The sequence below is a fragment of the Mus pahari genome, chromosome 5 (assembly GCF_900095145.1).
Source record: "Mus pahari chromosome 5, PAHARI_EIJ_v1.1, whole genome shotgun sequence".
Lineage (NCBI taxonomy): Eukaryota > Metazoa > Chordata > Mammalia > Rodentia > Muridae > Mus > Mus pahari.
In genome coordinates, this window is record NC_034594.1 from 105,112,407 (window position 1) to 105,140,132 (window position 27,726).

Sequence of the window (27,726 nt, forward strand, 5' to 3'; positions counted from 1 at the left end):
CCAGATGCCTGTAGATATGGCCTCATTTAGGGTTAAATTCAAGATAACCAGACAAAGAAGTCATCCCAGATGGTGTGATGAGCCAATAAATGATATCGCAAATGTCATCGAAAGAGCAGCAGATTCTGGAGACATGCACTGAGGACAAAGTGACTTTAGGGGCAGAGCCTGGAAGGTTCAACTGCTCATCAAAGAATGTCAAGGAACCCTAGCAGAAGCTAGACATTAGAAGAAGCAAAAATCAAATACTTACTCCTATAAGGACTTTGTAAGGAGGGTGGTCCTGCCAGCACCTGGATTCTAGATTTCTATTCTTCAGAACTGAAGAGGAAATATATTTCTGTTGCTTTTCTGGTACTAAGACTGTGGTTGCTTGTTGCAGCCCCCGCAACAAACTTGGACAGTGCTCAGCAGACACACACACTGACCTAGAATTAGAAAGGCCTTGTGACCCAATTGGCCAAGTTTTCTCTCATTTAACTATGAAAAGCCTACAGGCTAAGAAGGAAGTGATCCTGCAAAGGTTGTTCAGCAAGTTAGGGGTAGAACCGAAGCCAAAATGCAGGCCCATTAACTCAGGCCCTGTGGTTCTGATCCTCCCCACACTGGATGAAAACACACCATATTTTCTTATTTCAAGAAGAAAGTTGGCTTGAGTAAATGAAGTCGGTTTTGGAAAGTAATGCCATCATCATCACTAAGTTGAACATAGACACATTCTCTAGCTGTGGACCAGTCCCTCCTCCCTCAGAGCCAGCTGTAGGAGTCACTCCTTGGGTTCTAGAGAGGGAAACTGCCATATGAGGGAGGAAGCCAATCTCTGTGCTCACACCACCAGCCTGTGACTGGGCTCAAAACTGGTCACAGGAATTTTACTTCCTGATTATTCACTGGGTTCTACTTTTATATGTCCTCTTTCCCAAAGCTGGATCACTAAGTGGGGTAGACAACGAGTCCAGCCCCTACCTACAAGCAGCAAAGAAATAATGGTTTGGTTGATGTGCTTCCCCCCCCCCCCCGCAAAGCCTTGCTTTATCAAAGTCTCTGGGCAAATATTCAGGAGCATGCCTTAGTACCTACTGTACCCCCAGACAACTAGAAATAAGCGATTCCCTGCTTTGGGGGGAAGCAAACATATCCTACAAGTACCTTGAATATTGAGTTTAAATAGAAGACACAGAACAGAAAACTGTATAAGGAGCTCTCAGGTGGCAAAAATGGGCTTGTGTCATCTCTGTCCCCATACATGTCCCCTCGCTCCACATTTCTCTGTAAACATCCACCTTGGAATGGGGAGGAGAAAATTGCTAGTGAGGAAGAAAGTCGGTTACTAATGTGTCTACGTGACCTCTCGCTTACCATCATGGCTCTGAGCTCCAAAAGAGGGGAGATTAAAAATGATATCTAGACAGTTTAGAGGTTCCAGAGCCAATGGGCTGCAATACTGCCAGTGGGTCACCGTCTTGCCATTCCCCATTGTCCTTCCAATGACATGTGAGTTCTGCAGTTCAAAAGATACATAGGCATTATGGGAGCGTGGTTTTCCCAGAGACCATAGGAAGCTACAGATCAGTCAGTCCACTACACAATCACAAGAACAAAGGAGGACTTAGAAGCCCCAAAGTCCTACTGAGCTGAGCTATAGTGACAAGAAAGCCCAGAGTGTGGGTACTACAAAACCCTTGGTATGGGCCCTCTGACCAGGTGGGAGTTCGATCTTGGGTCACAAAACCACTTTTTCTTTTTGAGGAACAAGACCAGCACAGCAACGCAGCAAACCAAGACCAAAATGACAGAACCGGCAGTAGTCTTGCCACCCAGAGGAGGGAAAGGAAGACCACGGAAAAAATAAATCCAATCTGAAATGCCACTGATTTGGACTGAGCTTTCCTGAAAGTGACCATGATTTTTTTTTCTTGCATCCATCAGATTGTGGATTTATGATCTTCAATTGAGCTCCGTAATGAAAAATAGTTTCTTTTCTTGCCATCAAAATCTGTGCTTGTCTAGTGGTTAGTGCACATCAGTTAGAGCTGCCTGAGCTTCCTGTTTCTCTAGCTCTTGTTTCTCCCTTTCCCCTTCCCCTTCTTGGAAATTAAGACTCTTGAAAGAAGAGCTGGTGAGCCTTGCCCAGGTACAGTTCATACAACTTCAAGGGGGCAGGAGAGGTTGTAAGGGTGTAGAGGAGTGTATGTGGAACAACGGGCTTCATTTGTGTAACACAGAAAGGCTATGATTATCTGGAGAATATCTGGGAGACCCAAATAGGTCATGACCTGGTCTTGCTGTAGTGAAAAAAAGGAGTTGCTACCTCGACTCAGCTTGTGGAAGTCCTCATCTGTCGATAGCCAGGTCAGGGTTCTCTCCACATTCAGCTCAGCTTCAGGGAGCTCAGGTAGAGTCCAGGCTGAAAAGAGAAAAAGCATAGTTCCCAAGGTACTGAAAGCTCTAGGCAGAAAAGGGGAATTCTACAGATGGTGCTCAAAGAGTGGCATTTCAGGCTCCATGTACTAGGGAGTCATGGGAATGGGCAATCCCTAGTGACTGGGGAGGTAAGACCAAACACTATGGAGACATTCTGTCCCATATCTTGAAGCTGCAACAATGGAAGATCTGCGCATGAGAGTGTCTCCCCAAGTACAGGGGAGAACAAATGGAGCCAGCCAGGAAGGCAAGGATCTGTGGGAGTCACGTGTTTTGGCTGGCTACCTTGACTATGGGACAACGGCCCTTTAAGAGCCAGGTGCAGGTCAAGCCCAGAGAACAGTTTCAGTTTTGACAATAGTCACCAGTGCCTTCCTGGAAGCTTCTAGAAGGGTACACACTGGCTTGCAGGCTGTGCCCGAAACTGGATCACCTGGAGAGAAGGAAGTAGCTAAAAGTAAGTGTGCTACCTGGGATCCTGGGATAGGATGCTCAGTGGGATCTTAGCTCGGATGGTCCACCGCTCTCCCAGGTATCAGCCTCACAAAGAGGGTGAGGAGGACAGGGCAGACTGTGTGACTGTATGTCACAGGGAGTACAGTGGCATAGCCCAGTGGTCCAAGGAAAGGCGGGTATGTACATGGGCATGCCTCAGGCTTTTCTGCAAAATATACTAGGCGAGGAGAAAAGAATGTCTGGTGCCAACATTCCCTTCACCATGAGTTCCGAATTCCCTTCTCTTCCTACAGTTACTATCTTACACAGTACCTGATCTTTCTGAGCCTCGGTCTTAATCTGTAAAGTGAGGATTTAAAAATAACAGTTGTCACGGCTGGACAGAGTGGGTTCAAATGAGAAAATATGTGTGAAAGGTAGCAATATAGTAATGATTTAGGGGCATCTTAATTTTAGTTCAATTACTCAAGAATTAATCAGGTCTGGATGCAGATCATCCAACATACAAAGCATGTAGCCTTGGCTACCTTCAATTCTTTTTTTTTTTCCTTCTGGGTTTCTCTGAGACTCCCAAATCATTTCTAATTGCAATCCAGGCTTGCCTCCACATACCTGTGGCACTAAAAACAATTATGCATTATGGTGTCTCTCTGCCCTGCTTTAGACAGAGAACAATGTCCCTGCAGAGTAATAGAATAAGTGGAGAGCAGAACTACCTTCTAGGTACAGTCAGCAGTCCTGTGACTGATGAACCCCCTAACACAGAACCCAAGCAACCACCGGTTTCAGCCCTCGCAGCCTTATCCATCCCGACAATATTCTTAAGCCAATACCGAGGGACAGCCTAGCTTCATCCTCTGCACCAGTTTCATTTGTGTAACTGTCACTATTCTTGGGAGTAATCAGACACTTTATTAACCCTCTCCCCCTGCTGCTAAGGGATTTAGAGCTTTCTTGACTATAAAGAGGGATGTGACAGTTTTGGAGATTTGGGGAGAAGGCATCTATCTGGTAACTGGAAAGAGAGGCTCAGCTCTGAGCCATATATGGGACTTTACATTCAGGCTTCTTCCTGTCCTGGATGTGGTATTATAAAGAGCAAAGAGCTGAACCAGGAGTCAGGAGAACACCTAGCTCTGTGACTACCTGCTTCTCAGCACTCCTCTAGAGCTGGGGGCTGGGGGGGGGGAGGGTTTCATTCACAAGAAGCCCAATCACTTCAGCTTTCTTTCAGTAAATCCACTTGCCCTGGGACTTCATGGCTTCATCTCGGTCCTACCCCCAAACACCAAGGAGCTGGGAAGGGTAGACACCATAGTTTCATCTTACAGCTGAGGCAACTAAATCTTCTTGAGTTAATGTGAATGATATAAAGTCACCCAGGAGTTCTAAACAATATCTTGATACTTCTTTTCTGACATGGTTTTAAAGACGCTTTGATAACACCTATCAAAACAAACCACTTAACTTAAAAAAATATGCAGCTGGAATATACCTATAGTCCTAATACTTATGGGGCTAAGTAAGGAGGTTGGCACTAGGGTCTCAGATTCACTGGCATTGGCACAGCATAACAGGATTGTGAGTTAGAGGTCAGCTACACAGAGAGACTCTGTCTCTAAATTAATTAACTAGATAATTAATTAATTACAGGTTGAGTATTCCTGAATCTGTAATTCTAAAATCTGAAACGCCAGTACCACACAAGTAGAAAATTCCACACTCGACATCAGATACTGAGCATCAATCTAAAACAAAGTCACATTAAAAATATACAAAATTTCCTTCAGGATATGTTTAGACTTGGGTACTATTGCCAAGATAGATTATCACATATCCAAAAATAGTCCAAAAGTTAAAATGGAGACAACTTCTGATCCTAAATATTTTAGACAAGGGACATTCAACCTATACAATCTATGCACTGGGTTCAGTGGAAAACATGACTCTGGGTACACCAAAGCTGGAGTCCCTGAGTCGCTGGCATAGGCACAGCATAGCAGGAGTGACAGAGCTTTGGCAAGGATGCACCCAAACTCAGGAAACAAAGGTAACACCCCCCATCCATGCCCAGTGTTAAATAAACAACAGCCAGAGTTTTCAGGAAGAAAGATCTCCTGGCACCAACTCCAGGTCCGGTGACGCCTCCTGAGAATTGCCTTTCCCGAGAAAGGTGGGTGGGGAGAGAACAAGTTTGCTCTCTACTCTAAAGCTGGCCTGCCTGCTCCTGCCTCTTCCCACTGGATCCTCTAGCAGCCAGAGTCCCTCCAGAGCATCAGAGTATCTACGCTCCTATGCTCTCTTGTAATATTTATTGTTTATTATTTTAGAATGTATGTGGAGTGTGTGTGTGATGTATATATGTATGTGCATGTGTGTGGTATATACATGTATGTGTACATGTGTGTGCTATATACATGTGTGTGGTATGTACATGTGTATGTGTGGTATGCACATGTGTGTGCATGTGCGTGGTGTATACACGTGTGTGGTACATACATATATGTGTGTGGTATATACATGTGTGTGTATGCTATTCAAGTAAACAGCCTGTGCCTATCATGTGGGGGCTGAAGATCTACACTGTGTATGTTCCTCTATTGTTCTCACTTGGGCACTTACCTTGGGCAAAAGTCTTACCTGTTTGTGCTTCCTAGGGTAGCTATGAGGATTAAAAAGTTTACACCAGAAAAGGTCTTTTGTGCTCTTCTAATTCAGGTCACAATGCTCAGTGCTCATCTCCAGAGTCACAGGGCTCAATCTAAATATAAATCGCTCTCTCTGAGTCTTGATGGATGCCCAGCTAAGAGTCTGCTAGTCCCCTTTCACTCTTTGACCAAAAGAAAGAGAAAACCTCATTGATTTTAGAGGGGGAGTGTGGGTGAGTTAGCACTCTTAATCCCATCTCTCTGTAAGGATTTTGTTATTTGATTTGTAGAACAACCCTCTATGATGCAGCATCATATCCAGTGTGCCGATGAGGACCTGTAGGCTATGTTTAAAAGCCCACACAGCCCCCAGGTGACTGAGTTGAAAGCTAAGTGCTATCTTTCCCTCTGTTCTCCCATTGCAGGGCATTCTCCTACCAAGTTAGAAGAGTCGGGAGCTCTTATATGCATTTTATAGAGAAAGTGTCCTGTCAGAGTCTACCCGAGTGTTAGACTCTTATTCCTTATGCTCATGATGGAGTGGAAGGCTGGACCCACCCAGTTCTCTTCCATTCCCAACCCTCTTCTTTATGTGACAATGTCCAAGCTCATGCTACTCTGTGCTCAGCTCCTGGTCTATGAGAGATGGAAATGACAGTCCCACATGGACTTTGGCAATGCCCCTCCTGGAATAGGGGAAGGGACTATTCAGTTCCCGCTAAGGAAGAAACGAAGTGCAGCCAAACCAACCCCGCCCTGTTCTTCTCAGCTCGAGAGTGCCTGACTCCTTTAAGTTCATACCCATGGGCTGTTAGAAGCTGTCACACTTGGCTTCTGATCATGTTCAATTTCCCCTCTGCAGCCCTGGAGCTTTGGGAACTCTATCTTCCCTTCTCCTGGGATGTGAAGACTCTAGGTTGTTTCGGGGACACAAGAATAGATAGATAGCTTACTAGCTAAGCTAGAAGGGTCCGGGTGTCCCTTCCTCTGAAGAGGAACATCAGAGATTAGATGAACCAAGGTTTGTCCAAAGACCTGAAAAGTGGTCACTTTAACAAAAGGGGAGCCAGCTATATTGGGTTTATAAAGAAGGAGACAAACTCTACTGTCCGTTGTGACCTAGACTTCTGCTCCAATCTCCATGCTTGAGGGCATAGGTTATAAATACACCAGGAAACTAACTTAGTAGAACACAGACAACCTGAAATATCTTGGCCTCATCGGTGAAAATACAACTCAACTCAAGTTTTAGAGCAAGGACACTGGTAAAATCATCCACTCAAGGAAGTTACAGTTCAGCACCCTTTATTAAGCCAAATAAGAGTCTAGTGAGCTGAGCAAGAGTAGGCCTTGCCTGAGAAAAGACTCTCTCGGTGCCCAGACAATAGAGGGTAAGGTTTTCAAAGTCAAAAGGCTACAATCACACCATACCTGGTGTAGGCTGTGAGTCTTTACTATATAACCCTTGATCTTACCAAACATCACACAAGCTCATCCCTCCAGGGCAGTGGTTCTCAACCTTCCTAATGCTTCAACCCCTCAATACAGTTCCTCTTGCTGTGGTGAACCCCTCAACCATAAAATTATTTTCATTGCTACTTTGTAACTTTAATTTTACTTCTGTTATGAATTGTAAATGTAAATATCTGCTATGCAGGAGATCTGATATGCGACCCCTGTGAAAGGGTTGTTTGACTCCCAAAGAGGTCACAACCCACAGGTTAGGAACTACTGCTCTAGAGGAACCAAGCTTGTTTCTACATATCAAAACCCTCTCTCAGCATGGGAACAGGGCCCTTTTGGTGCTGCAAAACACTTCATCAAGGGAGAGAGAAGCCATTTGCTTACAGGAAAATGTGGCTCCTGAGTGGAGGTTAAGAGTCAGGACAACCTTGCCTTTCTTAAGCTATTTCACTAAGCCTACTTCTAACCCCACAGAACTGATCTCTGGGCTCACGCAAGAAGTGATAACAGACTCAAGGTCCAGTTCTGATTCTGATATAGGTCTTGGGGTCAAGAATCCTTGGCCTTTAGATCTCCCATCTGCACCAATAAAATAATAGCATTTATCCCTCAGGATCTGTGGCAATACATTAAATCACAGAAGAGAGGATCCTAGCAAAACATCTGGGGTGGGGGTGGGGGTGGGGCAAGTAAGTGCTTTACTCTTTCTTTCTCTTCTTAAATTCATCTCCATTCGCCCTGTCCATGAGGCCTCCCTGAGCTCTGGATAGCCTGGGCTTTGGGAAGAGTTTGACTGAGGTGAAAATGACTTAAGCATTGCAGTATTTTTAGCTGCTACCAGAGAACCTGCTCCAAAGTTTGGCTCTAATTTTAGCAATAAATAAATAAATAAATAAATAAATAAATAAATAAATATAAAAGAGTTTATATTTTTTTAAAAAAAAATGTCACCTGCCCACAATGGGCCCTGAGAGTAGACTCTAGTCTTTCCTGCTGAGGTGACCCTTCACGAGGTTTTTCCTTCTGAATATATACACTCGATGCTCTCACACCTGACTTCGAGCTACACACAAAGTTAGAAGTATACGTGCATCTCCCTACTTCCAAGCTGACCAACCTAGCCATCTAAATGTGTCATGAAATGAATACAAGGCCAGGCTAGAAATCAGGTCCCTACTCTGGAAAGCCTGGTACCTGGTTCTCTGTTAAAAAAAAAAAAAAAAAGGAAAATCTGTTTACCCACCCAGAGGAGAGTAGCACCCTGAGCTGAGCATATGTACAGAGCAGGCCCTGCCTCATGACTTCTAGAGCTTGCTTTTCTAGTCAAGAAAACTGAGAAGAAGGGAGAGCCACCACTAGTTTGGGTTCTTAAAAACTGAAAATATTTGACCTTCCCACCCGTGACTGCACCTAAGACCAGCACAAGGGGCAGGTCCTTGGGACTTGGCACCACCCATCCCAACTGTTATGGAACAGGTTGCCCTCACAGTTGCTCCTACCTGGAAGTTTCTTGCCACTCAGATGACTCCAAGCACTGGATCACATCCAAATTGTCAGATTGGCTAAGGCTTTAGGAGTTTATTATTGACTTAGTAGAATGCATGGGCCACTAACCCTGGTTTAAAAAAAAAAAAAAAAAAAGCCTTTAGTTGCCATCTGACACCCATGTCTGTCCTCAACTCTACCCTCACTCTTCCAAAGAACTAGAGGAACAGAAAACCTTTATCTCTACAAGGAAATAAAAGGGTTTCTCGCAGGGAAATTCCCTTGAGGAAAGAAATAACTAAGATAAACAACTCTATTGCCCTTGGCTCAACTAGTAAAGGAAGTCTCTGGGAACCAGCAGTCAGGGAAAAGCTGGGAAGAGATAATACCCAGGTTGCCTCCTGCTTACAATTTCCTTATCTTTATGAGCTTTCATTATTGTCGATTATCACTGTTTTTCTCTTTTTGAAGCCCCATCAAACCATTCCAAAGTTTAAAGTCAGGCAAAGTCCTCAAAATCTGTTGGAAAGTGGGACATTCCCTCTGCTTTCTCCTCTCTTCCGCCAGGCCCCGGAGTCTAGGCTATAATTTGGGTCCTTGAAATAGCACAACCTCTAATGGGCCTAAGCCTCAGTCCTCTCTAGCCCTGGACTGTGTAAAAAGTCCACCTGGGTCGCTCGCATTCTCCATCTTTTTCTGACAGAACTCACCAAGCCAGAAAGATGATAGCATCGACATTTTGTCTCTGACCCCATAATGGAATTGTTAGAAACCTTGGGCATAATTCATAATCTCAAGCTCTTAATTTTCTTGCAATTGTGGCTCTCTGTCTGTCTTATTTCAAGGGTACTTGTAAAACCCAAATAAATAATTTCAGGTCTAGACAAAACTCTAATTTCCCCAAACTCCAAAAGGTAGTCCAAATATCCAGAAATAGGCTCAACCTGAACTATAGGAGGACTTCTGGTGGTTAGACAAAAGTCAGCATTCCTCAGGAACTTGTAAACCTGGTTCCACATCTACCAAAAGGAGTCACTTCCCTTACCTTTGACAGAAGGAGCACAGGGCTACCTGTGGTATCTATTAACATATCAATGCTCATGCTTGCTTCCAGGCTTCTGCAGCATCAAAGGACCTGTTACAGGCTTCCTTTTCCACTCTTTATCCTTATAACCCTGCTATTCTTGCTATGTTTTTCTTTCTTTCTTTTTTTTCCCTCTATGTCTGTCTGTCTCTGTATCTCTCTGTCTCTCTGCCTCTCTCTCTCTCCTCTCTCTCTCTCTCTCTCTCTCTCTCTCTCTCTCTCTCTCTCTCTCTCTCTCTTTCCTTTTTAACCTAATGGATATTGCTGCTATGAAGAATTAGGAATACCTTTGTGGAAGCTTTATGAGGATATAACAGAATAACTGTCATTTCTGTTCACAGAAACAATAAGTAATAATATAAGGGTAATAGTCAAAGTTTATTCAGCACTTATGTGACAGATGTTACTACTTGATTTTATATACCTACTTATATGTATATATTTATATATTCAAATTAATATCTTAAGTTAGCTATTTTAATTTTCAGCTTTTTAAAAAATGAAAAGATACTGCAGAGCAGAAAGTAACTTGTATGCTAATAGAAGATGTATGCCGGGCTTGGTGGCACACACCTTTAATCCAGCACTTGGGAGGCAGAGGCAGAAGGATTTCTAAGTTTGAGGCCAGCCTGGTCTACAAAGTGAGTTCCAGGACAGCCAGGGCTATACAGAGAAACCCTGTCTCGGGGAAAAAAAAAAAAAAAAAGAACGTGTATTGGTTAAGAGGAAGGTTTTTATTGTAGATGATCAAGAGAAAGAGAGAGAAAAGGAGAGGCGAACTGGGAGTCCTTAGCACTGAGGAAGAACCATCCATGCATCCTTCCTTAATTCAACAGTTTCTGGATACAGAAAGCAAATAGATGTTCCAGACGAACTTCATCTACTTTCGTTATTGTCTTTCAGCATCTCATACAAGAAGCCAACTGGAATGGCCCAGCCCCCTTGGAAGCCACAAGCAATGAGGCTGTCCTTGTTCACGCTCTTGGTAACTGTCTTCTCAGGTACGTCTGATGGTCCCAGCTCTCCAGCTCAAACTGTTGCTCCTAGACTCCTTGTTTCTAGGATCCAACTTCACGGAGACACTCACATCACCCAACAACATCTCTTACAAGACGCAGTCACACAGGGGCAATGCTGAAAATGCATGTAACCACTGGTAATCAGAGACGGAGATGAAAATTCCTAATTTTAAGACCAGGAGTCTGGTAAAGGGTCCTCTCTAGAGATTTAAAAAACAAAACAAAACAAAACAAACAAACAATCTTGACCTCAAAGCAAATGTATCTTCTGAATTGTGTCATTTGGGGGAAATTAACTAAATTAACTAGTTTTCCTGTCCTTAGTGCTCCAGTGTAAGGAAGGAAATCATCTACATAGGGAAATTATAAAGCAAATGCAAAATAGTCTACAAAAGTAGCGTTAAGATACCACTAGTTTGTCACTAATCAGTGACAAGTGACAATAATCTTTTTTTGTCTTTAAAAAGATTATTGTTTGTGAGTTACTATTGTGGAATTTGAGACCACAAGAAAATACCACACGCTCAATTCAGATTATAATTAGCTACGTTTATTATTTTTTTTCTAGCAAGGCAACCATCTCTAAGCCAAATCAGAAATGCGCCACACCACTGGGAGGGGGGAAAGGTTTTTAAAGGCAAACACCACGATAACTCCACTTGTATGAAATGTACAGCTGTGTCAAGAATTGCCCTTCTCCCCCATCTACGGGAAGATCTGCCTCACTCCCCACTCCCACGGCTACACAAGAAACTGGTCCCTCTGCCTACAGTGATAAACAAATTTACAGAAATCATAACAAGCTGTTAATCATTTCACAAAAGTTACACAGTTTAGGGGAGGGGACAAGGGGTTGGATCTTTTAGGAATTTGGGTCAGAGGCCAATGGCTACTCAAATGGGAGTCTGTTACAAAATGGAATTTCGCTGTTAGCTGGTACATTCCCCATTCCTGTTAAAGTACCAGTTGATAGTGAACCTGTAGGACTCACATTTTATCAGTCGGTTTCTTTTCCTTTTTACTTTTTAATGTGTGTTAGCAACCAATTTAAAATTCAAAGGCTGATCATAGCACCAAGGAATAGTAAAAGAGAGGGTTCAGCAAAGGCAGTTGAAGTAAGCCACTTGGACCAAGAGAAACCAGATTGTTACCAATTAGAGGCTTGGCACACTCACTTACTCTTGCATCCAAGTGTTTCTGGACCATGCTTAATGTTTCTAGAATAACTCCTGAGTCGTTGGCACAAAAACAGATTTCTCACCTAAGGCAGAGCAAAAGCTCCCTCCTTAGGGAATAGCAAATCTCATCCCCAACTGTTCTATAAAACCATCTCTGCTAGGGAACCTATTGTTTTTTCTAGTTGTCCTACAGAATCTTTGAGGTGTTGTATGCCTTGGTCTACTCTAGTATTTAGAATATTGAAGTTATGGTCTTGAATAGTTAAAGCTGTCATTCCGAAGGCAGACAGGTCTGTGACCCTTGTGGTCATGAGGCGGGGTTTAACTATAGCTTCTTCTAACTAGGTCCTGGTCCTCACAGTGGGAGTGTTCTTTATATACAGGCTATTGTTTTCTGCTCTCCTCTACAGTATACACATCTACTTGGAGAAAGATAAAGGTTAGAATATCAAGATTTCCTTCCCATGGCCAAAATGCTAGCCATCTAGCGGTTGGGTTACACCTCCAATGAGGCCAAATGTGCAGGCCCACCATGTTCTCTAAAGGAGCCAGAAAGTCCATTCTATTGTATTCAGACTTAGTTCTGTATATGTGAGGACTGCAGGACTGGCCATAAAGGGAAGCTGAGTAACTGTAAGTTGAAGATATTAAACAAGTACCTATTCCTTGGAGGTCTCCTAAGGCAAGCTTACTTTCCTCTGGTTCACAATTTAAATCCTCAGATCAGGAAGCAGTTGGGGTTACAGAGAGATTGACACCTATCCCCACTTAAAAAGGAGGCCTAGACTAGATACTCCTCAAAGGGGTCACATAGATCAAATCTAAACAAAGTCTGGGAAGGCATTTTGGAGAACATGTATTATTTTTCTAGTAGCTGACCATGGATAAAAGATGCATGGTCCCTGTGACAACCCCCAGTTCCAAACCTTAACATTTTCAGTGGGTCAACCATAAAAGAAATCTGTCAAGATTCCCAACATTAGTGTCAGTCTGAGTCTTGTGGATGAAATGCACCTTTAGGGGCAGCTGGCGATTTTCCATTACTCTCCGTTTTTCTCCTTTCTTTTGGCTGGTCATGTTCACCTTTAGATGAGAGTGGCCAATCTAAGCCCTGGCTACCTGCTACCTCAATGGCTGTGGGTGTTGTCAAGATCACTGGATATGGCCCCTTCGTGGAAGGTTAAAGGTTCTACTGGGCAGGCAAAGGACCCACACCAAGTCCCTGATATGGAACCTGGACTCGGGGGCCAGTGGTGGGGGTGATAGATAGCTCTGGTTATCTCTGGTCATCTGTTGCAATGTTGTGGGAAAGTTTTCTCTCTTGTAAAAGTATCTATAAAAACTATAAAATAGAAATAACCAAGTCTTGCTGGAGTCACTTGTATAACCCAACTCCCTGTGTTCTCTGGGACTAAGCCCCTTCCTTGAGTACCCACAGGTGCTGTTTTTGTCTCATTTTAAATTCACCTGAGCACAGGTGGCACATGTGGGTAATATGTTCAACACTTGAACTCTTTCATGTAGGTGACATGGAAAGTACCTGTCCCTGATTAATTTGGTTGATCTCATATGTGTACTCTGATAACTTTGAGAGAGGAGGGGAGGACCCCAAAAGCTTCTGGTAGAATGGGGACCCCATGTGGAACATCTATCAGTCCTTCGTCTTAGTGAACCCCTACTGTCTGGACGAATTTTCTTCATCACTGATATATGCATATGGAGGGCCTAATGTTCAAGGTGGCCTCACTTGCTCTGTGGCTATTCTTCACACTTTGGCATCAGCAAATCTGTTGTTTCGGGTTTCTACTTGTGTCTCAGCAATGGATAATAGCAAGCTTCTCTGACAGCCAAAAACCTGCTAGGAGAGCAGAGATCTCCTCCTTGTTTTGATCCTTTCTGCAGGTCGACAGACCCCACTCCTGGTACAAAGTACCATGGGTATGTGCAGTGGCAAAGGCATGTGGCCTGTACTACCAGTGTTGACAGTGCCCAGGTTAAGGCTGTCAGTTCTTCCTTTGAGGCTGATGTCTCTTGAGGCAGAGGTTGCACCCAGATCACCTCTGTGAGTGTCACTAAAGCCCCTCCTGCATACCAGAACCCATCCTGTACATACCTGCTTCCATAGGTGAATAAGGTAGCATCTGCCTTCCCAAGGGGCTTGTCTCAAAGGTCCCGTGGTCCATATTGCACGTGATTGATGACCTGGGAACAGTAATGGACTGGCTATTCTTCAGGGTAAAGCAGGAGCAAAGCTGGGTTTAACCCTGCAGAAGGTGAGAATCTGATCCTTGGTGCATCTAAAAAAAAAAAGAGCTTGATGATGGGTGAGATGCTCAGAGACTCCTCCAAGGAGCACCTCAGTGGAGTGGGAAATTGTGACAACCAACTCCTTCCTGTTCCATGGTAAGTTTATCAACCATTTCCTTTAACAGTGGCCTTTAACAATAGTGTTGTGGCAGCAATGGCCTGGATGCAGGTTAGTTATCCTGCTACAATGGGATTTAGACATTTAGATGAATAGGCCACCAGCCTTTTCCAGGACCACACCATGTTGTTCATCCATGAACAACTGGAAGGGTTTATCAGTGTCAGGTAGCCCAAGCACTGGGCTCACATCAAGGTTTCCTTGATCTTTTGGAATGCCTCCTTTTCTTTGCCCTCCTAACTCAGGGGTGTCATTTTCTCCCAGTCTCGCATATAATGGCTTGGCTATTTCCACAAAGTTGGGCACCCACAGTTTGCAGTATCCAACTGTACCCAAGAATTCTCTCACATGCCTTTTAGCCTGTGGCTCAGGGATATCCAGAATAGGATGGATCAGGCTTGAGGACAGGGTCCTCTTGTTGCTGCCTTCAGTGCAGTTCCCCAGATAACCTACCTTATTAGAGCACACTTGGGCCTTCTTAGCAGAAACATAGTAGACCAGCTTCTGCAGCCTTTCAAGTGGTTCCTCTGTGGCTTTTTTTTGCACTCCTTCAGGGTACGTGTAGTGATAAGATCATCCACATACCGCAAGAGGGCGACAGACATTCAAGTACTCTTGAAATTACTCAAGCAGATCCGCACAAAGAACAGGTCTTTAAGAACTCTCCTACTCTGATGAAGTTCTTAGTGTATATTAACTGGCCACTGAACCTTGACTCGGAGTCTCTCCATTCAAAAGCAAATATTGGTTGGCTCACAGGTGCCAGAGGCAGAGAGAAAAAGTAATCTCTCAAGTCTAAGATGGTGTATATAGTGTCTCTTTGATCTAATAGGCTGAGCAGAGCAAAAGAATTTGATACTGTCTGAGGATAATTTCCACTCTCTTACCTACTCCCCTTAAGGTCTGAACAGGATGATATTCTTTGGTGCCTGCCTTTATGTTTATGTACTTTATTTAGGTAGAGGCATGTTCCAATGGGAGTGGCAGAGGACCAAAATACTTGCATCTCTAAGGCGGGGTTGACAAGCTTCCTAATGCCTGCCTTAGCTTCTCTTAAAATAGGGTACTGCTTTACCCTTATAGGGGAGGCTGAGCTTGAGAGCTGACAACAACTGGTGGCCAGAGTGAGGCCAGTCCAGGGTAGTTGGCTTCTGCCCACACTCTAGGGAACATTAACGTTGTTAGGAAGGGGTCACCCATTCCCAGTTCCTCATTACTGTTTTCTGTCATTTTATATTCTTCTGATAAGGGGCAAGTCACCAAGATCATTGGGCATGGACTCCTTAGGTCCAGAATGGCTTACTTCTCATTGAACATGATGGTGGCACCAAGTTTTCTCAACAAGTCTCTACCAATCAGGGTGCTCAGGGCAGTACCTTGTCCAAGGTCCACTCCTTAAGTGATGGTCCAAGCTTAGATTCCAGACACTTTGGTCCCTTGGATGGTGGTTCTTTTCCTTCATAAGAGGGTCCAGGAGTTGAATTAGCACTGAGTAGCACCTATAGAACCAGAATTCTACCCCCTACTTTTCCTGTGACCACAGGCTCCTGGGGGCTCATTGGCATAGAGCCCCAGCCCTGTCAATCTGATCCTGTCATTTTGAGCATTTGCCCCCTCTTTCCTGCCTGCAATTAGGGCATTAATTTTTTTCCAATGTCCTTCATCTTTTTAATACGTGTATTGGTCCCTCTCCAATCTGAATCAAAGATGCTTTGGTCATCTAGGGTAGGCCACCTTTTAGTTTTTATCAGGCACTTCTCTGAACATAGCCACCGCAATTCTGACCAGTCCTCTGCCTTCTCTTCTGGATCTCTACTGTTAAAAGTTTCTGAGTGATTTCTAACTATGACTTATTCATTCCCTCAAGATGTTCTCATTTCTGTAACTTCTTGTGAATATCTGGGCCGAACAAGTGACAAAAGCAATACTAATATTCTGCTGGCTTCCTGGGGGCATCCAGATCTATGGAAGTAAAGCTCTAGTAAGCCTTCTGGAGGTGTTCCAGGAGTCCATCAGGAGAGTCCTGATTTCTCTGAATACCTTTGATACAGGGGCCAGTACAGAGAGTTCATGAACTTTATTTAGGTTTCTACTCAGCCCTTGGCTTACTGACTTGGTAACTGAAACAGGAGAACCTTGTTTAAGGGCATAACATTTCAGCCATGGAGAGGCCTTAACAAAGGGTGAACCAACAATATAAAGAAACTGGCCTGACTGGGTAAGGTTCCCTATGACCACCTGCCAGAGTCTCTTGGGAATTTGGGGGTTGAAGGACCCTGCATCTGGCCATCCCACATAAAAAGTAAGCCATTCTAGTTCACAGAGAGTGTGTAGCTTTCTAGGTGGCACCCTGACTCCATAGTCTGTCTCATGGAACTCCTGGAAGTGTTGCAGCACACAGCTCATCGGAGACTTGTCTGCTTCCCATTTTTGTAAAAAAAAAAACAACTCATAAGCACACCAGAAAACACAAATCCACCAAATACAAACAATAGAAAAATATAAAACGTTCACATGGTCAAAGAAGTCAGACATACATTGAACACCTTCACTTACATGCCAAAAAACAAAACAAAACAAAACAAACAAAAAAAAACATAAAAGAGCCAGGGGTGCAGGAGGACATCTTCTCTATCCCTGGAGACTGGGTGTAAAATAACATTTAATCTCCTCCATGTCTCCCCAGATGTCAGGACTTCCTAGAACAACTCACTGATCAGCACTGTCTTGCGTACACATCAGCCAACAATCCTTGCTTCCACTTTGTTTTAACTTGCAATTTTGCAGTGGTCACAGTCTGGGGAACACAGGGCCTCTAAGTCCACAAAAGAACTTGCCCCTATCAGAACTGTTTGCCCTGGGCCTCCAAGTTGTGCTACCCGCCCCTGTTTAGGTCCTGTCCATGACTAGTGAGTCTTTGATTTGTGGCAGCCATGGTCTCAGGTGCCCCCTGAGTCTCCAAAACCTGCTTCAGACTTGCTCTGTTTGGGTCTATCCTAGATCCCTGGCTCTGTGTCTAGGGTCTCCTAGGATCTCTCAGGGACTGGGGGGAGGGGGGAGCTCCAAAAATCTTGTGGAGTTTATGACCACTAAGAAAAGACCACGGACTCAACTACAGATTACAAGTAGCCAAATTTATTATTTCTGCTAGCAGGGTAGCTAGCATCCTCTGAGCAGATGGAGGAAAGAATTTTAAAGGTGAACACAATAATTATTCCACTTCTGCAGAATTTATAGCTACATGAGAAACGGGCGTTTCTTCTGCCCACAGAGATAAGTGTGTTTACAGAAGCCAGAGCAAACTGTTAATCATTTCAGAACAGTTGTACCATTTAGAGGAGGAGGTTAGAGCTTTTTGAACTCAGGTCAGAAGCCAACTGCTACTAAAGTAGGTGCCTGGTGCAAAATGGAATTTATGTACTTGTCAAGTTACAATTAAAATTGAACCCAATTATGATTAGGCAATGTAATACTATGTTGTGTGGTCGCAGTATCATGTAAATAACTAGGGAATACACATAAATTAGAAATTTGCATTCCTCGGTATGAGCTATGTGGATCCCATCAGCCCTCCCAACCTCTATCAGATTTTAGAACTCTTGTCTTTTGTCTCCACAGGGGTCTCCACAAAAAGCCCCATATTTGGTCCCCAAGATGTGAGTCGTATAGAAGGCGAATCGGTTTCCATCACGTGCTACTACCCAGACTCCTCTGTCAACCGGCACACCCGGAAATACTGGTGCCGACAAGGAGCCAGAGGCATGTGCACAACGCTCATCTCTTCAAATGGCTACCTCTCCGGGGAGTATTCAGGCAGAGCCAACCTCATCAACTTCCCAGAGAACAGCACATTTGTGATTACTATTGAGCAGCTCACCCAGAATGACACTGGGAGCTACAAGTGTGGTCTGGGTATCAGTAACCGAGGCCTGTCCTTCGATGTCAGCCTGGAGGTCAGCCAGGGTAAGATTTCAGGCATCCTGGGCTTCTGGGGGAAAGCAAATGAAATCAGTTCAGGTACGGTGAGAGGGTTTGCAGGGGTAAGATACCTCCTACAGAAGGGTTCCTTGACAGGAAGCCTAAAGTCTCCTTCCTCCTAAGGTAAAGACTTTCCATAATAGAACATCAGGGCATCTGAGGCATATCTTGGGGCGAATGGGTGAGACTTTCCATGTCATCCTGGTCTCTAACAAGCATCTTAGGCTTAAATTGGTACCAGGAGAACATTTTTAGTTATATTTGATAGAGTTGAGACATGATGTCTGTCAGGTCCAAAAGAAACTCCTTTTCCTCAAATTTGATTTTTTTTTTTTTTAACTAAAGTCTAGGCCCCTGAAATAGTTGGTTTCTAAACAACCCCACTGTAAATGAAAAAAAGAGAGGAAGAAAAAGGCTTTCTGATAAAAAATCATCACTGACAGGAGTTCTAGTTGTCCAGAAGTTAAAAGAAAAAACTCAGGAGAGTAAATATGCAGGGCTCTAAAGGATATGCATTGCTCTTTGGGATATGTATGCCATCAGCTGTACACTAAATAAGGAGGTTGTTTCTGTGCTCCACAGATTCCTAAGAGCTGAGGGGTATTCACAGTTGGCCCCATCTAGATATCTAGAAGAATACTACAGATACTGGAAATATAGCAGGCTCTGATTCTAATAGCAGGCTCTGCTTTACAAGGCAACCAGAAATATTTGGACTATTGTTTTTAGACCATTCCCATTCAATTCTGTTTGCTTCTATACATGTTAACTTGGCACCTCCTGAATATAGATGCTGTTTGAGTCACAGCAGAGAGAACAGATGTAAAGATAATGTCTGTAGAGGTAGAACTTAGACTAGACATAATGACTAATGAAGATGTTAAAGAGGACACAGAGAAACCCTTCCTGAGGAGATGGAAGTCAGGACGGGCCCTGGCAGAGGGAGGAGATGGATGGCTGATTGCTGACCTCACAAAAGTCACAGACAAGACCTCAACAAAAGACAGGGTAACAAGAGAGCACGTGGCTTCATTCAACTAAGTTTTGTTTCCTAAATTAATTAATTTATTTTATATGTATGAATGTTTTGTCTGCATATATTTCTGTGTATTATGTGAGTTCCTGGTGCCCACAGGGGCCAGAAGAGGTGTCAGATCCCGTGGGACTGGAGTTGTAGACAGTTGTGAATTATCACGTGGGTGCTAGGAATTGAATCCTGATCCTCTCTGGAAGAGTATTCAGTGCTGTAAACTGTTGATCTGTCTCTCCAGAGCTCCACTTATTAAAGTTTTACATTCATAGGAACCTTCACAATGACCATGCAGAGATATGAGTTGATCTTGGGTTTCAGGAAGCAGGAATGGCCAGACAAAGATGAGATAGGACAAAATACATGTGACCTGGTGGGAGGAGTGTAAATAGAAAACCCAGAAAGGCCCATCTGCTCAGGCTCTCCCTGGCCCCTCTGCTGTAGCACTTCTTGTTGGGATATGAGGCAGACTCAGCAGTGACGACCTTAACATATGGACCAGTAGGCCAGGAAGTTCTTTCTGGACAGCTCTTACAAAAAAGAATGGGGAGATTAAAGTAATATTTTTATGGTTTGTGGGTGACTTCAGGATAAAGGGGTCATGGTTTCTATGGTCTGACTTTGGGAAGAATTCTGGGTTTTGTGGCTTGCTTTTGGGAAGAATGGAGTGAAAAACAAAGGCAGGAGAAAATCAAAGTAAAAACCTTTGCTTTGGAGGTCTTTTCTATGGTGTACCATTGTATAAGTTCCTATAGAAAAAAATCTGACAGTGTTCCTCTAGGGAGGGAGGCATTCTAAGTCACTAGACTACCCAGAACCCTCGCTGGGTATAACTAACGGTGCTATGATACAAAACAAAAATTGTAATTTACCCTTGTCCTTCAATTCATTTCACAGTTCCTGAGTTCCCAAGTGACACCCACGTCTACACAAAGGACATAGGCAGAAATGTGACCATCGAATGCCCTTTCAAAAGGGAGAACGCTCCCAGCAAGAAATCTCTGTGTAAGAAGACAAACGAGACCTGTGAACTTGTCATTGACTCTACTGAGAAAGTGAACCCCAGCTATAAGGACAGAGCAGAACTTTTTATGAAAGGGACCAACCCAAATGTATTCTATGTTAACATCCGTCACCTAATGCACAGTGACGGCGGGCTGTACGTCTGCCAAGCTGGAGAAGGCTCTAGTGCTGATAAGAAGAATATTGACCTCCAGGTGCTAAAGCCTGAGCCAGAGCTGCTTTATAAAGACCTGAGGTCCTCAGTGACTTTTGAATGTGACCTGGGCCGTGAGGTGGCAAACGAGGCCAAATATCTGTGCCGGATGAATAAGGAAAGCTGTGAAGTGATCATTAACACCCTGGGGACGAGGGATCCAGCCTTTGAGGGCAGGATCCTGATAACCCCCAAGGATGACAATGGCCGCTTCAGTGTGTTGATCACAGGCCTGAGGAAGGAGGATGCAGGGAACTACCAGTGTGGAGCCCACAGTTCTGGTTTGCCTCAAGAAGGCTGGCCCATCCAGACTTGGCAACTCTTTGTCAATGAAGGTGAGAACCTCCAAAAGAGAAGGGGGGGGGGCATTGGATGGCAGGTGAGACGCTAGCTTAGCCCTCTGGTGTATTCCTTGATGTTCATGTCCATCAGTAGTATCTACTTGCTGGAGAGTCTTGAACCAAGTACAATGTGAGATGCAGTTTAGGCGAGCCAGAAAATGTAGCCTCGGTCTACCTTAGGCTAATTCCCAATTATTCTTCTGTATTATCAAGGACCTATTGATGGCTACCCCTGGCTAACAAGAATAAGTAAAGTAGAGCCCCTTTGGGGTCCTGACTAGTAGATGGGATTCAGTACCAACGATAGGCCCATGTCCCCTTTCCCACCCCAACCAACTCCAGACCAAGTTGTACCCCATTTCCCTCACACTCAGATAGAAGTACATTGGCACACCATGACCTTGAAAGCTTCCAGGAAAGGCAGTACACCAGCATCTAAAGACTCCACTCCCACTGCTCTTAGGGTTATTTGTTACGCAGCACAATCTGGTTCAGCAGCTCGACCTCCATGAGCCATCGTCAAGACAGGATTCAACCCTGCTCTTTCTCAGAGCACAGCACACAGAGTCCTCCTTAGAAGAAGCAGGAAGCCAGTATTTGAAGTTCAAAGTACCTGTTCTTATGACTTTTCCTTGGGGGACTATGTTCCTGACACCGGTTTTCTATTCCCACTCTGGGTCTTCACCACATCCCTGACATCTTCAGTCACCATGGGTTCTCTTTGGATGTCTGCATTAGCTGCTGTACTCTCAAAGATGACACTTGGGTCTTTGATTTCTAAAATCATACCGCATAGTTCTAGTTTACATTCCAAAGTAGACCCATTCCAAATATATTTTCTTAATTGAGGTATAATACTTTAGACTAAAGAATATATTAAATGCTTTTTTAGGGGGAGATATGATAAGAAGCCAAAGAGGTGGGACCAAAATTATCTCTTAAATGCCTTCCATTCCCTGCCGAGAATGAGGTAGGAAGAGGAGAATGAGAGCCCCACTCTGGAGTCATTGAAGTCTGGCCTCCAGACTCTGGTTATAGACTCAGACATAAATAAAATATTTTTTCATTTTCTCAGGAGGGGTTGGTGATTCACCTAAAGTTTTCTTTCCATAGTGGATGTCATGGGAGAAAAGTTGCTTGGGGCACACAAGGCTGTTTGGGTTATTCGGTCCTTTCACACCATCTCCGTCTGTACTTCCAGAGTCCTCCATTCCCAATAGTCGCTCTGTGGTGAGGGGAGTCACAGGAGGCTCTGTGGCCATCGTCTGTCCCTATAATCCCAAGGAAAGCAGCAGCCTCAAGTACTGGTGTCACTGGGAAGGGGACGGAAACGGACACTGCCCAGTGCTTGTGGGGACCCAGGCCCTGGTGCAAGAAGAGTATGAAGGCCGACTGGCACTATTTGATCAGCCAGGCAATGGTACTTACACTGTCATCCTCAACCAGCTCACCACCGAGGATGCTGGCTTCTATTGGTGTCTTACCAATGGTGACTCTCGCTGGAGAACCACAATAGAACTCCAGGTTGCTGAAGGTGAGAGCTGACCTACAACAGGTGGAGGGAGGAGGCCGAAGACCATCCCATTAGTAGCAGTCGCATTCCCTAGACATCTTTTCTGCTAGGCTAACTCCATCCATGCAGGTGTAGGAAGGACCTTCTTGTTCAGAGGTCACATTTCCATACTTGTGACCAGCACCCCAAGTTCTTTTAATCATCACTTGCCACACTTCCTGGTATTAGAAGGATTAGATATCCCCTGAAGTGGAATATGAACATGGCTCTTTGTACTAAGTCTAGGGAAAAAAAAAAAACAATAAATAAGTAGAGTAACAGAGACAAGCAGCAGCCAGTGAGCAAGGCTGTACACTCTACATCGAACTCTGGACTGATATGGTGGTCAACAATAGTCATCCTGCCAGCATAGCCTTCTGCTTCTTATGTATTCAGAAACATGCACCATGCACTAATGCCACCACTCTCCTTCCCCTGTAGCATCTCCAAGTCTTAATTTCTGTGTCCATGTCTCCCTGCTCTTCCTCCCCACAGCTTCAAGGGAGCCAAACCTTGAGGTGACGCCGCAGAACGCGACCGCGGTGCTAGGAGAGACCTTCACAATCTCCTGCCACTATCCGTGCAAATTCTACTCCCAGGAGAAATACTGGTGCAAGTGGAGCAACACGGGCTGCCACATTCTTCCAAGCCATGACAAAGGTGCCCGCCAGTCTTCTGTGAGCTGTGACAAGAGCAGCCAGCTTGTCTCCATGACCCTGAACCCAGTCAGTAAGGAAGATGAAGGCTGGTACTGGTGTGGGGTAAAGCAAGGCCAGACCTATGGAGAAACTACCGCCATCTATGTAGCAGTTGAAGAGAGGACCAGAGGTGAGTCCCAAGGGCAGTCAGTGCCAACCCCCACGGCACCCCAGGAAAGGCCCCTGCCTAGAACCTGTTCCATCAGGGTGATCCTCAGATTTTCCTATAAGAGGGAGGGAGTAGGAGAGCAAATAGTAATGGCTTTTCTATTTAATCTCAGTATTCAGATAAGTCTCCTAGGTGCCTCTCAAACCAGACTGAAGCTCCCTCTCCATCTAGCAACCCTACATAGCAATCTCATCAGAGTCAGACTCATATCAGTCCACTTCCTCCTCTTGCATATGCACAAGACTACTCACGAAGGATGGCCAGGTAGCTGCATCTTAATCATGAGCACTGTGGCTCAGGGCCGAGCATGTAGCTCGGATTCAAGCATGTGCTTTGCAAACACGATGCCCCAGGTTCAATTCCTGACACCAAAAGAATAAAGAGGAAAGAAAACAATTAACACAAACTTGTCTGGTAAGTTTGCATTCCCAGACTCTGTTTAAAATGTCACATAAGATATCATATATGGTGAGGGCCTTTGAGTCCCTGGAAATCTCAGGAAGTCCGAGTACAGAGAGCCTGACTGCGCAGAAGCCAACGCTAAGCTGCTGCCTAGAGGCAGCCCTGTCTCACTCTGCTGTGAAAACCTTGGTGCTGTGAAAACCTCCCTGTCAACCTGTTGTCACAGGTGGATCTGTTACATAGATCCTTGATGCTGGAAATGAACCTGATGACTATAGGGCAGAGGTCAGAGTAGAAACAGTATCTGGAGAGCTAGAGAAGGTTCTCACTTCCAAGTCGAGTGCTAGCCCAGAGTCCACCTCTGTAGCTTTAAGATCTCACCCTGTGATTTTCCTGTAATCCACAGGCATAAGAACACAGAGGGGAAAAAAAAAAAAACATAACCAGCTTTGTTCTGCTCTGCTCCAGGGTCACCCCACGTCAACCCAACAGATGCCAATGCACGTGCCAAAGTCGCTCCGGAAGAAGAGGTAGTGGACTCCTCCATCAGTGAGAAGGAGAACAAAGTCATTCCGAACCCCAGGCTTTTTGCCGACGAGAAAGAGATACAGAATGTGGGAGACCAAGCTCAGGAGAACAGAGCATCTGGGGATGCTGGCAGGTGAGCAGATTCCCCACCACAGAGAACACTCCGGTGGCTAGGCTCTAAGTCTGGATCACTGGAACCAAGCAGCAGAGTGTGTGAGAGCAGACGGGCAGCACTCGCAGCCTTTGAGGACGCTTGTCAGCAGAAAAGATGCACAGTCCTTCTCTGGAACAGTCCAGTTCAATATCTCAAGCCCAGAATATAGAGAAGGCTGGGTTCTTGGCTTGCTGGCTCAGAGCTGGAGTGGGGAGGTGACCCTTAGCAAGGCAGACTTGAGGACTACATCACAAATATAGATTGGGGGGAGGGGGCTGCTGGGTAGCCCCTGATCTCGCTCTCAATAGTGGGCTGACTTAATCCCTCTTGCAGTGCTGATGGACAAAGCAGGAGCTCCAGCTCCAAAGTGCTGTTCTCCACCCTGGTGCCCCTGGGTCTGGTGCTGACAGTGGGTGCTATAGCTGTGTGGGTGGCCAGAGTCCGACATCGGAAGAATGTAGGTGAGTACCCAGGATGCTCCCTGCCCTGCCTCCAGCTCAGCTAATCAGTTATGTGACTCTGGTATGGCCCATTCTATTCCTCCATTTCCCAATGGCTCAAGATGGGGCACTCACAACGCCTTCTCAGGGCTGATTTAAGCTAGAATGGAGTTCTGTGTGGAGTCACACATTTGCAAAGGCCCCAGAGTCCTGACTACCAAGAAAGGGAGCCAGACTATTTTCATTGTAATTTGGAAATGAGCATCAAAAGGTAGCACTCCTTAGTATCCCAGGCTGAGGCATGTGGCAGATCCTCTCAGAGAGAGCAACACACCCTGCTTTTCCTAATCCATGGCCCTACCCTCACACGACTCTTGGACTCTTCTGCCGAACAGACCGAATGTCAATCAGCAGCTACAGGACAGATATTAGCATGGCAGACTTTAAGAACTCCCGGGATTTGGAAGGCAATGACAACATGGGGGCCTCTCCAGACACACAGCAAACAGTCATCGAAGGAAAAGATGGTAATGTATCTCTAGAATGGCCAGGCTTTGGAAGAACAGAAGTGGATCTGCCCCATTCGGGAAGGAAGAAAGATGGGTAAGGGCTGAGGATATTCTCTCTCTCCATGCAGAAACCGTGACTTCCACAGAGTGCCCCGCTGAGCCAGAAGAATCCAAGAAAGCAAAAAGGGTAAGAGAGAAAGATGTCCTACTGCATGATGGGGAGTTCAGACTGCAGTTGGACATTAGGACAAAGTCACCCCCACATGGAGGCTGATCCCCAGCCCCCAGACAGGGAAGATGCAATAAATCCATTGTCCAAGAGGACTTTCTGAAGAGGAGATGGGCTCTTGGGGTGTGGGTGCTGACTGATATAACTGGAGCTTAAGAAGGAGCAGAACTCAGTTGCAAGCTGTGAACATGCAGAAGATGTAGTCCCATGTGGAGAGTCACACGTTAGCAGTGAGGACTGAGTGGGTGGTGTTCCTGAGCTATGGGGCCCTAGGGCCTTTCCATGGTCACACATCTTCTTTTGAGAGTACCCTCAGGATTATCCTTTCTCCTGAGGCTGAAAGGCATTCACTGATGGTGGCCTTCTTGGTCATCACTAGAAGTCCTTGCCCACCCCAACCACTATCATGAAATCCCAGAAGAGGTAACTCCTACCATTGGGCTGCAAACTGCCCTCCTATCTTGCCTTCCTACGGTTCCTTTTGCTTCTGATCCTGGGGCACTGACACTAGTTACTATATCGGCTCCACCTGATACCATCAAAGATCATGCATTTAGCAGAATTAGCATGTGGAAGTTAGTCCTAGAGATGAGTCCCTGCCATCAGGACGGGGTTAAAATGATACCTCTGTAGTGTAGTGGAGGAAGAAAACACGGGGCACCTTGGCTGACAACCATCTAGGCCACCTTGCCTGTGGACTACAAGAGCATAGCTTCTGGGGACAGGCCCCACCAACAGAGAGTGTTCCATTCCACTTTGCATAAGGGGGTAGTGAGACAGAGGGAGATATTTTTAGAGGCTACAACTTTCCATTTCTCAAAATTTATCTCTTCCTGCTGAGTCCTGGGGGCAGGCTAAAAGCGAGGTCTCAGAAATGTGCTTTGCCCCAGCAGAAATAGTAAACTCAGATCAGGTGTATGTCCGTCTTCTCACCTGCCATCTACTAATGCCTCTGCTGTTGCTCCCTAGTCATCCAAGGAGGAAGCTGACATGGCCTACTCGGCATTCCTGCTTCAGTCCAGCACCATTGCCGCGCAGGTCCACGATGGTCCCCAGGAGGCCTAGGCAGTGCTGACCACCCACCCCTGCCTGTGACAATCAACTTGAGAAATCACACTGATCCACTCGCAGCCCACACTCACCCATCACCTTGGCTCTTCCCTCCTGTCCTCAGAGGTGTGCTGGTTCCTTCCTCGGCCATGGAAGCCTGGCCTAGTTACACCTGTTTAGGAGAGAGTGTGAGGCGTTCTTTTCTCTATGAAGAGAGTGAGGTGGAAATGAGGAGATGAACCTGAGAGACATCTCTGAGGGAAGAGGGTTCAGAATAGGGGCTTGTTTCAGGAGAAAAAGCCATTTGAATCCTCTTTATGCCCATATGATAGGATGTCAGCGTCCCTCTCCTCTCCTCCATCTCTCCTTTCCTATCCTCTTAATTCAAACAACACATCTGAGAACTCACTAGGCTTCAGTGACTACTAAATGCTGAGAGCCAGGCCACAGCCTTTCTATAAATATTACTGGAAGAGACGCCATCTCCTCCCAGATTGTGTCTTTTCACTAAGATAAGACATCATTACCAGGCATACCTCCTGCCTCTGTGCCTCATAGGCATACACAAGCCATAGGGCATCATGATTCTCAGATGAGAAGAGATTTTTCTCAAGAGTACCCAGTGAGATAGACTAACATCAAACCAGATGTGGCAACTCCTGGCTCTTGGCCTAGGATCTGACTTCAAGACCTCTGCTTTTATTAGAGGTAGAACTTTAGCATGGGGGAAATTAAGAGAAAATGAGTTAAAGGGGCATGGTGGTGTGCTTCTGCAATGCCAATATTAAGAGGTAAAAATAGGATCAGAAGTTCAAGGTAATCCTTGGCCACCTAGGGAGTTTAAAGCCAGCCTGGGATACATTGAGACTTGGATTCAAAGAAGTAAGAGGAGGGAGCAGGAAGAAGAAGAAGAAGAAGAAGAAGAAGAAGAAGAAGAAGAAGAAGAAGAAGAAGAAGAAGAAGAAGAAGAAGAAGAAGAAGGACAAAAGACAAATGGATCTTTCCTGGTCTCACCTTTCCCCTTCCTGTCACTCATGTGGACCTCAGATAAGGGAACAGATACTCTCAACCTCTTATATTTGGAGAGTTTTGAGCAGACAGGAAGAAGATGGAGCCTGGGAGCAGCTGTTCTTCCGATAGTCAGATTAAGACTGTACTTCTCTGAGCTCTGTACTTCAACCAGCACCTAGAGGCTGAAACCAACAAATCAGAAATGTCCATTAATAATTAAAGTCTATGATTGCCAT

At 45.1% G+C, this 27,726-nt stretch overlaps 1 protein-coding gene across 1 annotated transcript; it reads left to right on the forward strand.

Moving 5' to 3' along the window:
* The first annotated feature begins 2,752 nt into the window (after window positions 1-2,752).
* Pigr (polymeric immunoglobulin receptor) lies at window positions 2,753-27,726 on the forward strand. The gene is made up of 11 exons (XM_021199094.2): window positions 2,753-2,881; window positions 10,465-10,562; window positions 17,802-18,146; window positions 20,089-20,742; window positions 21,950-22,282; window positions 22,796-23,128; window positions 24,038-24,230; window positions 24,585-24,712; window positions 25,087-25,218; window positions 25,329-25,387; window positions 26,399-27,726. Exons 2-11 carry the CDS (start codon window positions 10,490-10,492, stop codon window positions 26,492-26,494), a joined length of 2,346 nt encoding a protein of 781 aa, XP_021054753.1. The 5' UTR covers window positions 2,753-2,881; window positions 10,465-10,489; the 3' UTR covers window positions 26,495-27,726.

Coding starts and splice junctions, on each gene's coding strand:
- Pigr (XM_021199094.2), top strand. CDS start 10,490: ATGGCCCAGCCCCCTTGGAAGCCACAAGCAATGAGGCTGTCCTTGTTC. Junction 10,563..17,801: donor CTTGGTAACTGTCTTCTCAG/GTACGTCTGATG, acceptor TTGTCTCCACAG/GGGTCTCCACAAAAAGCCCC. Junction 25,219..25,328: donor AGTCATCGAAGGAAAAGATG/GTAATGTATCTC, acceptor CTCTCCATGCAG/AAACCGTGACTTCCACAGAG.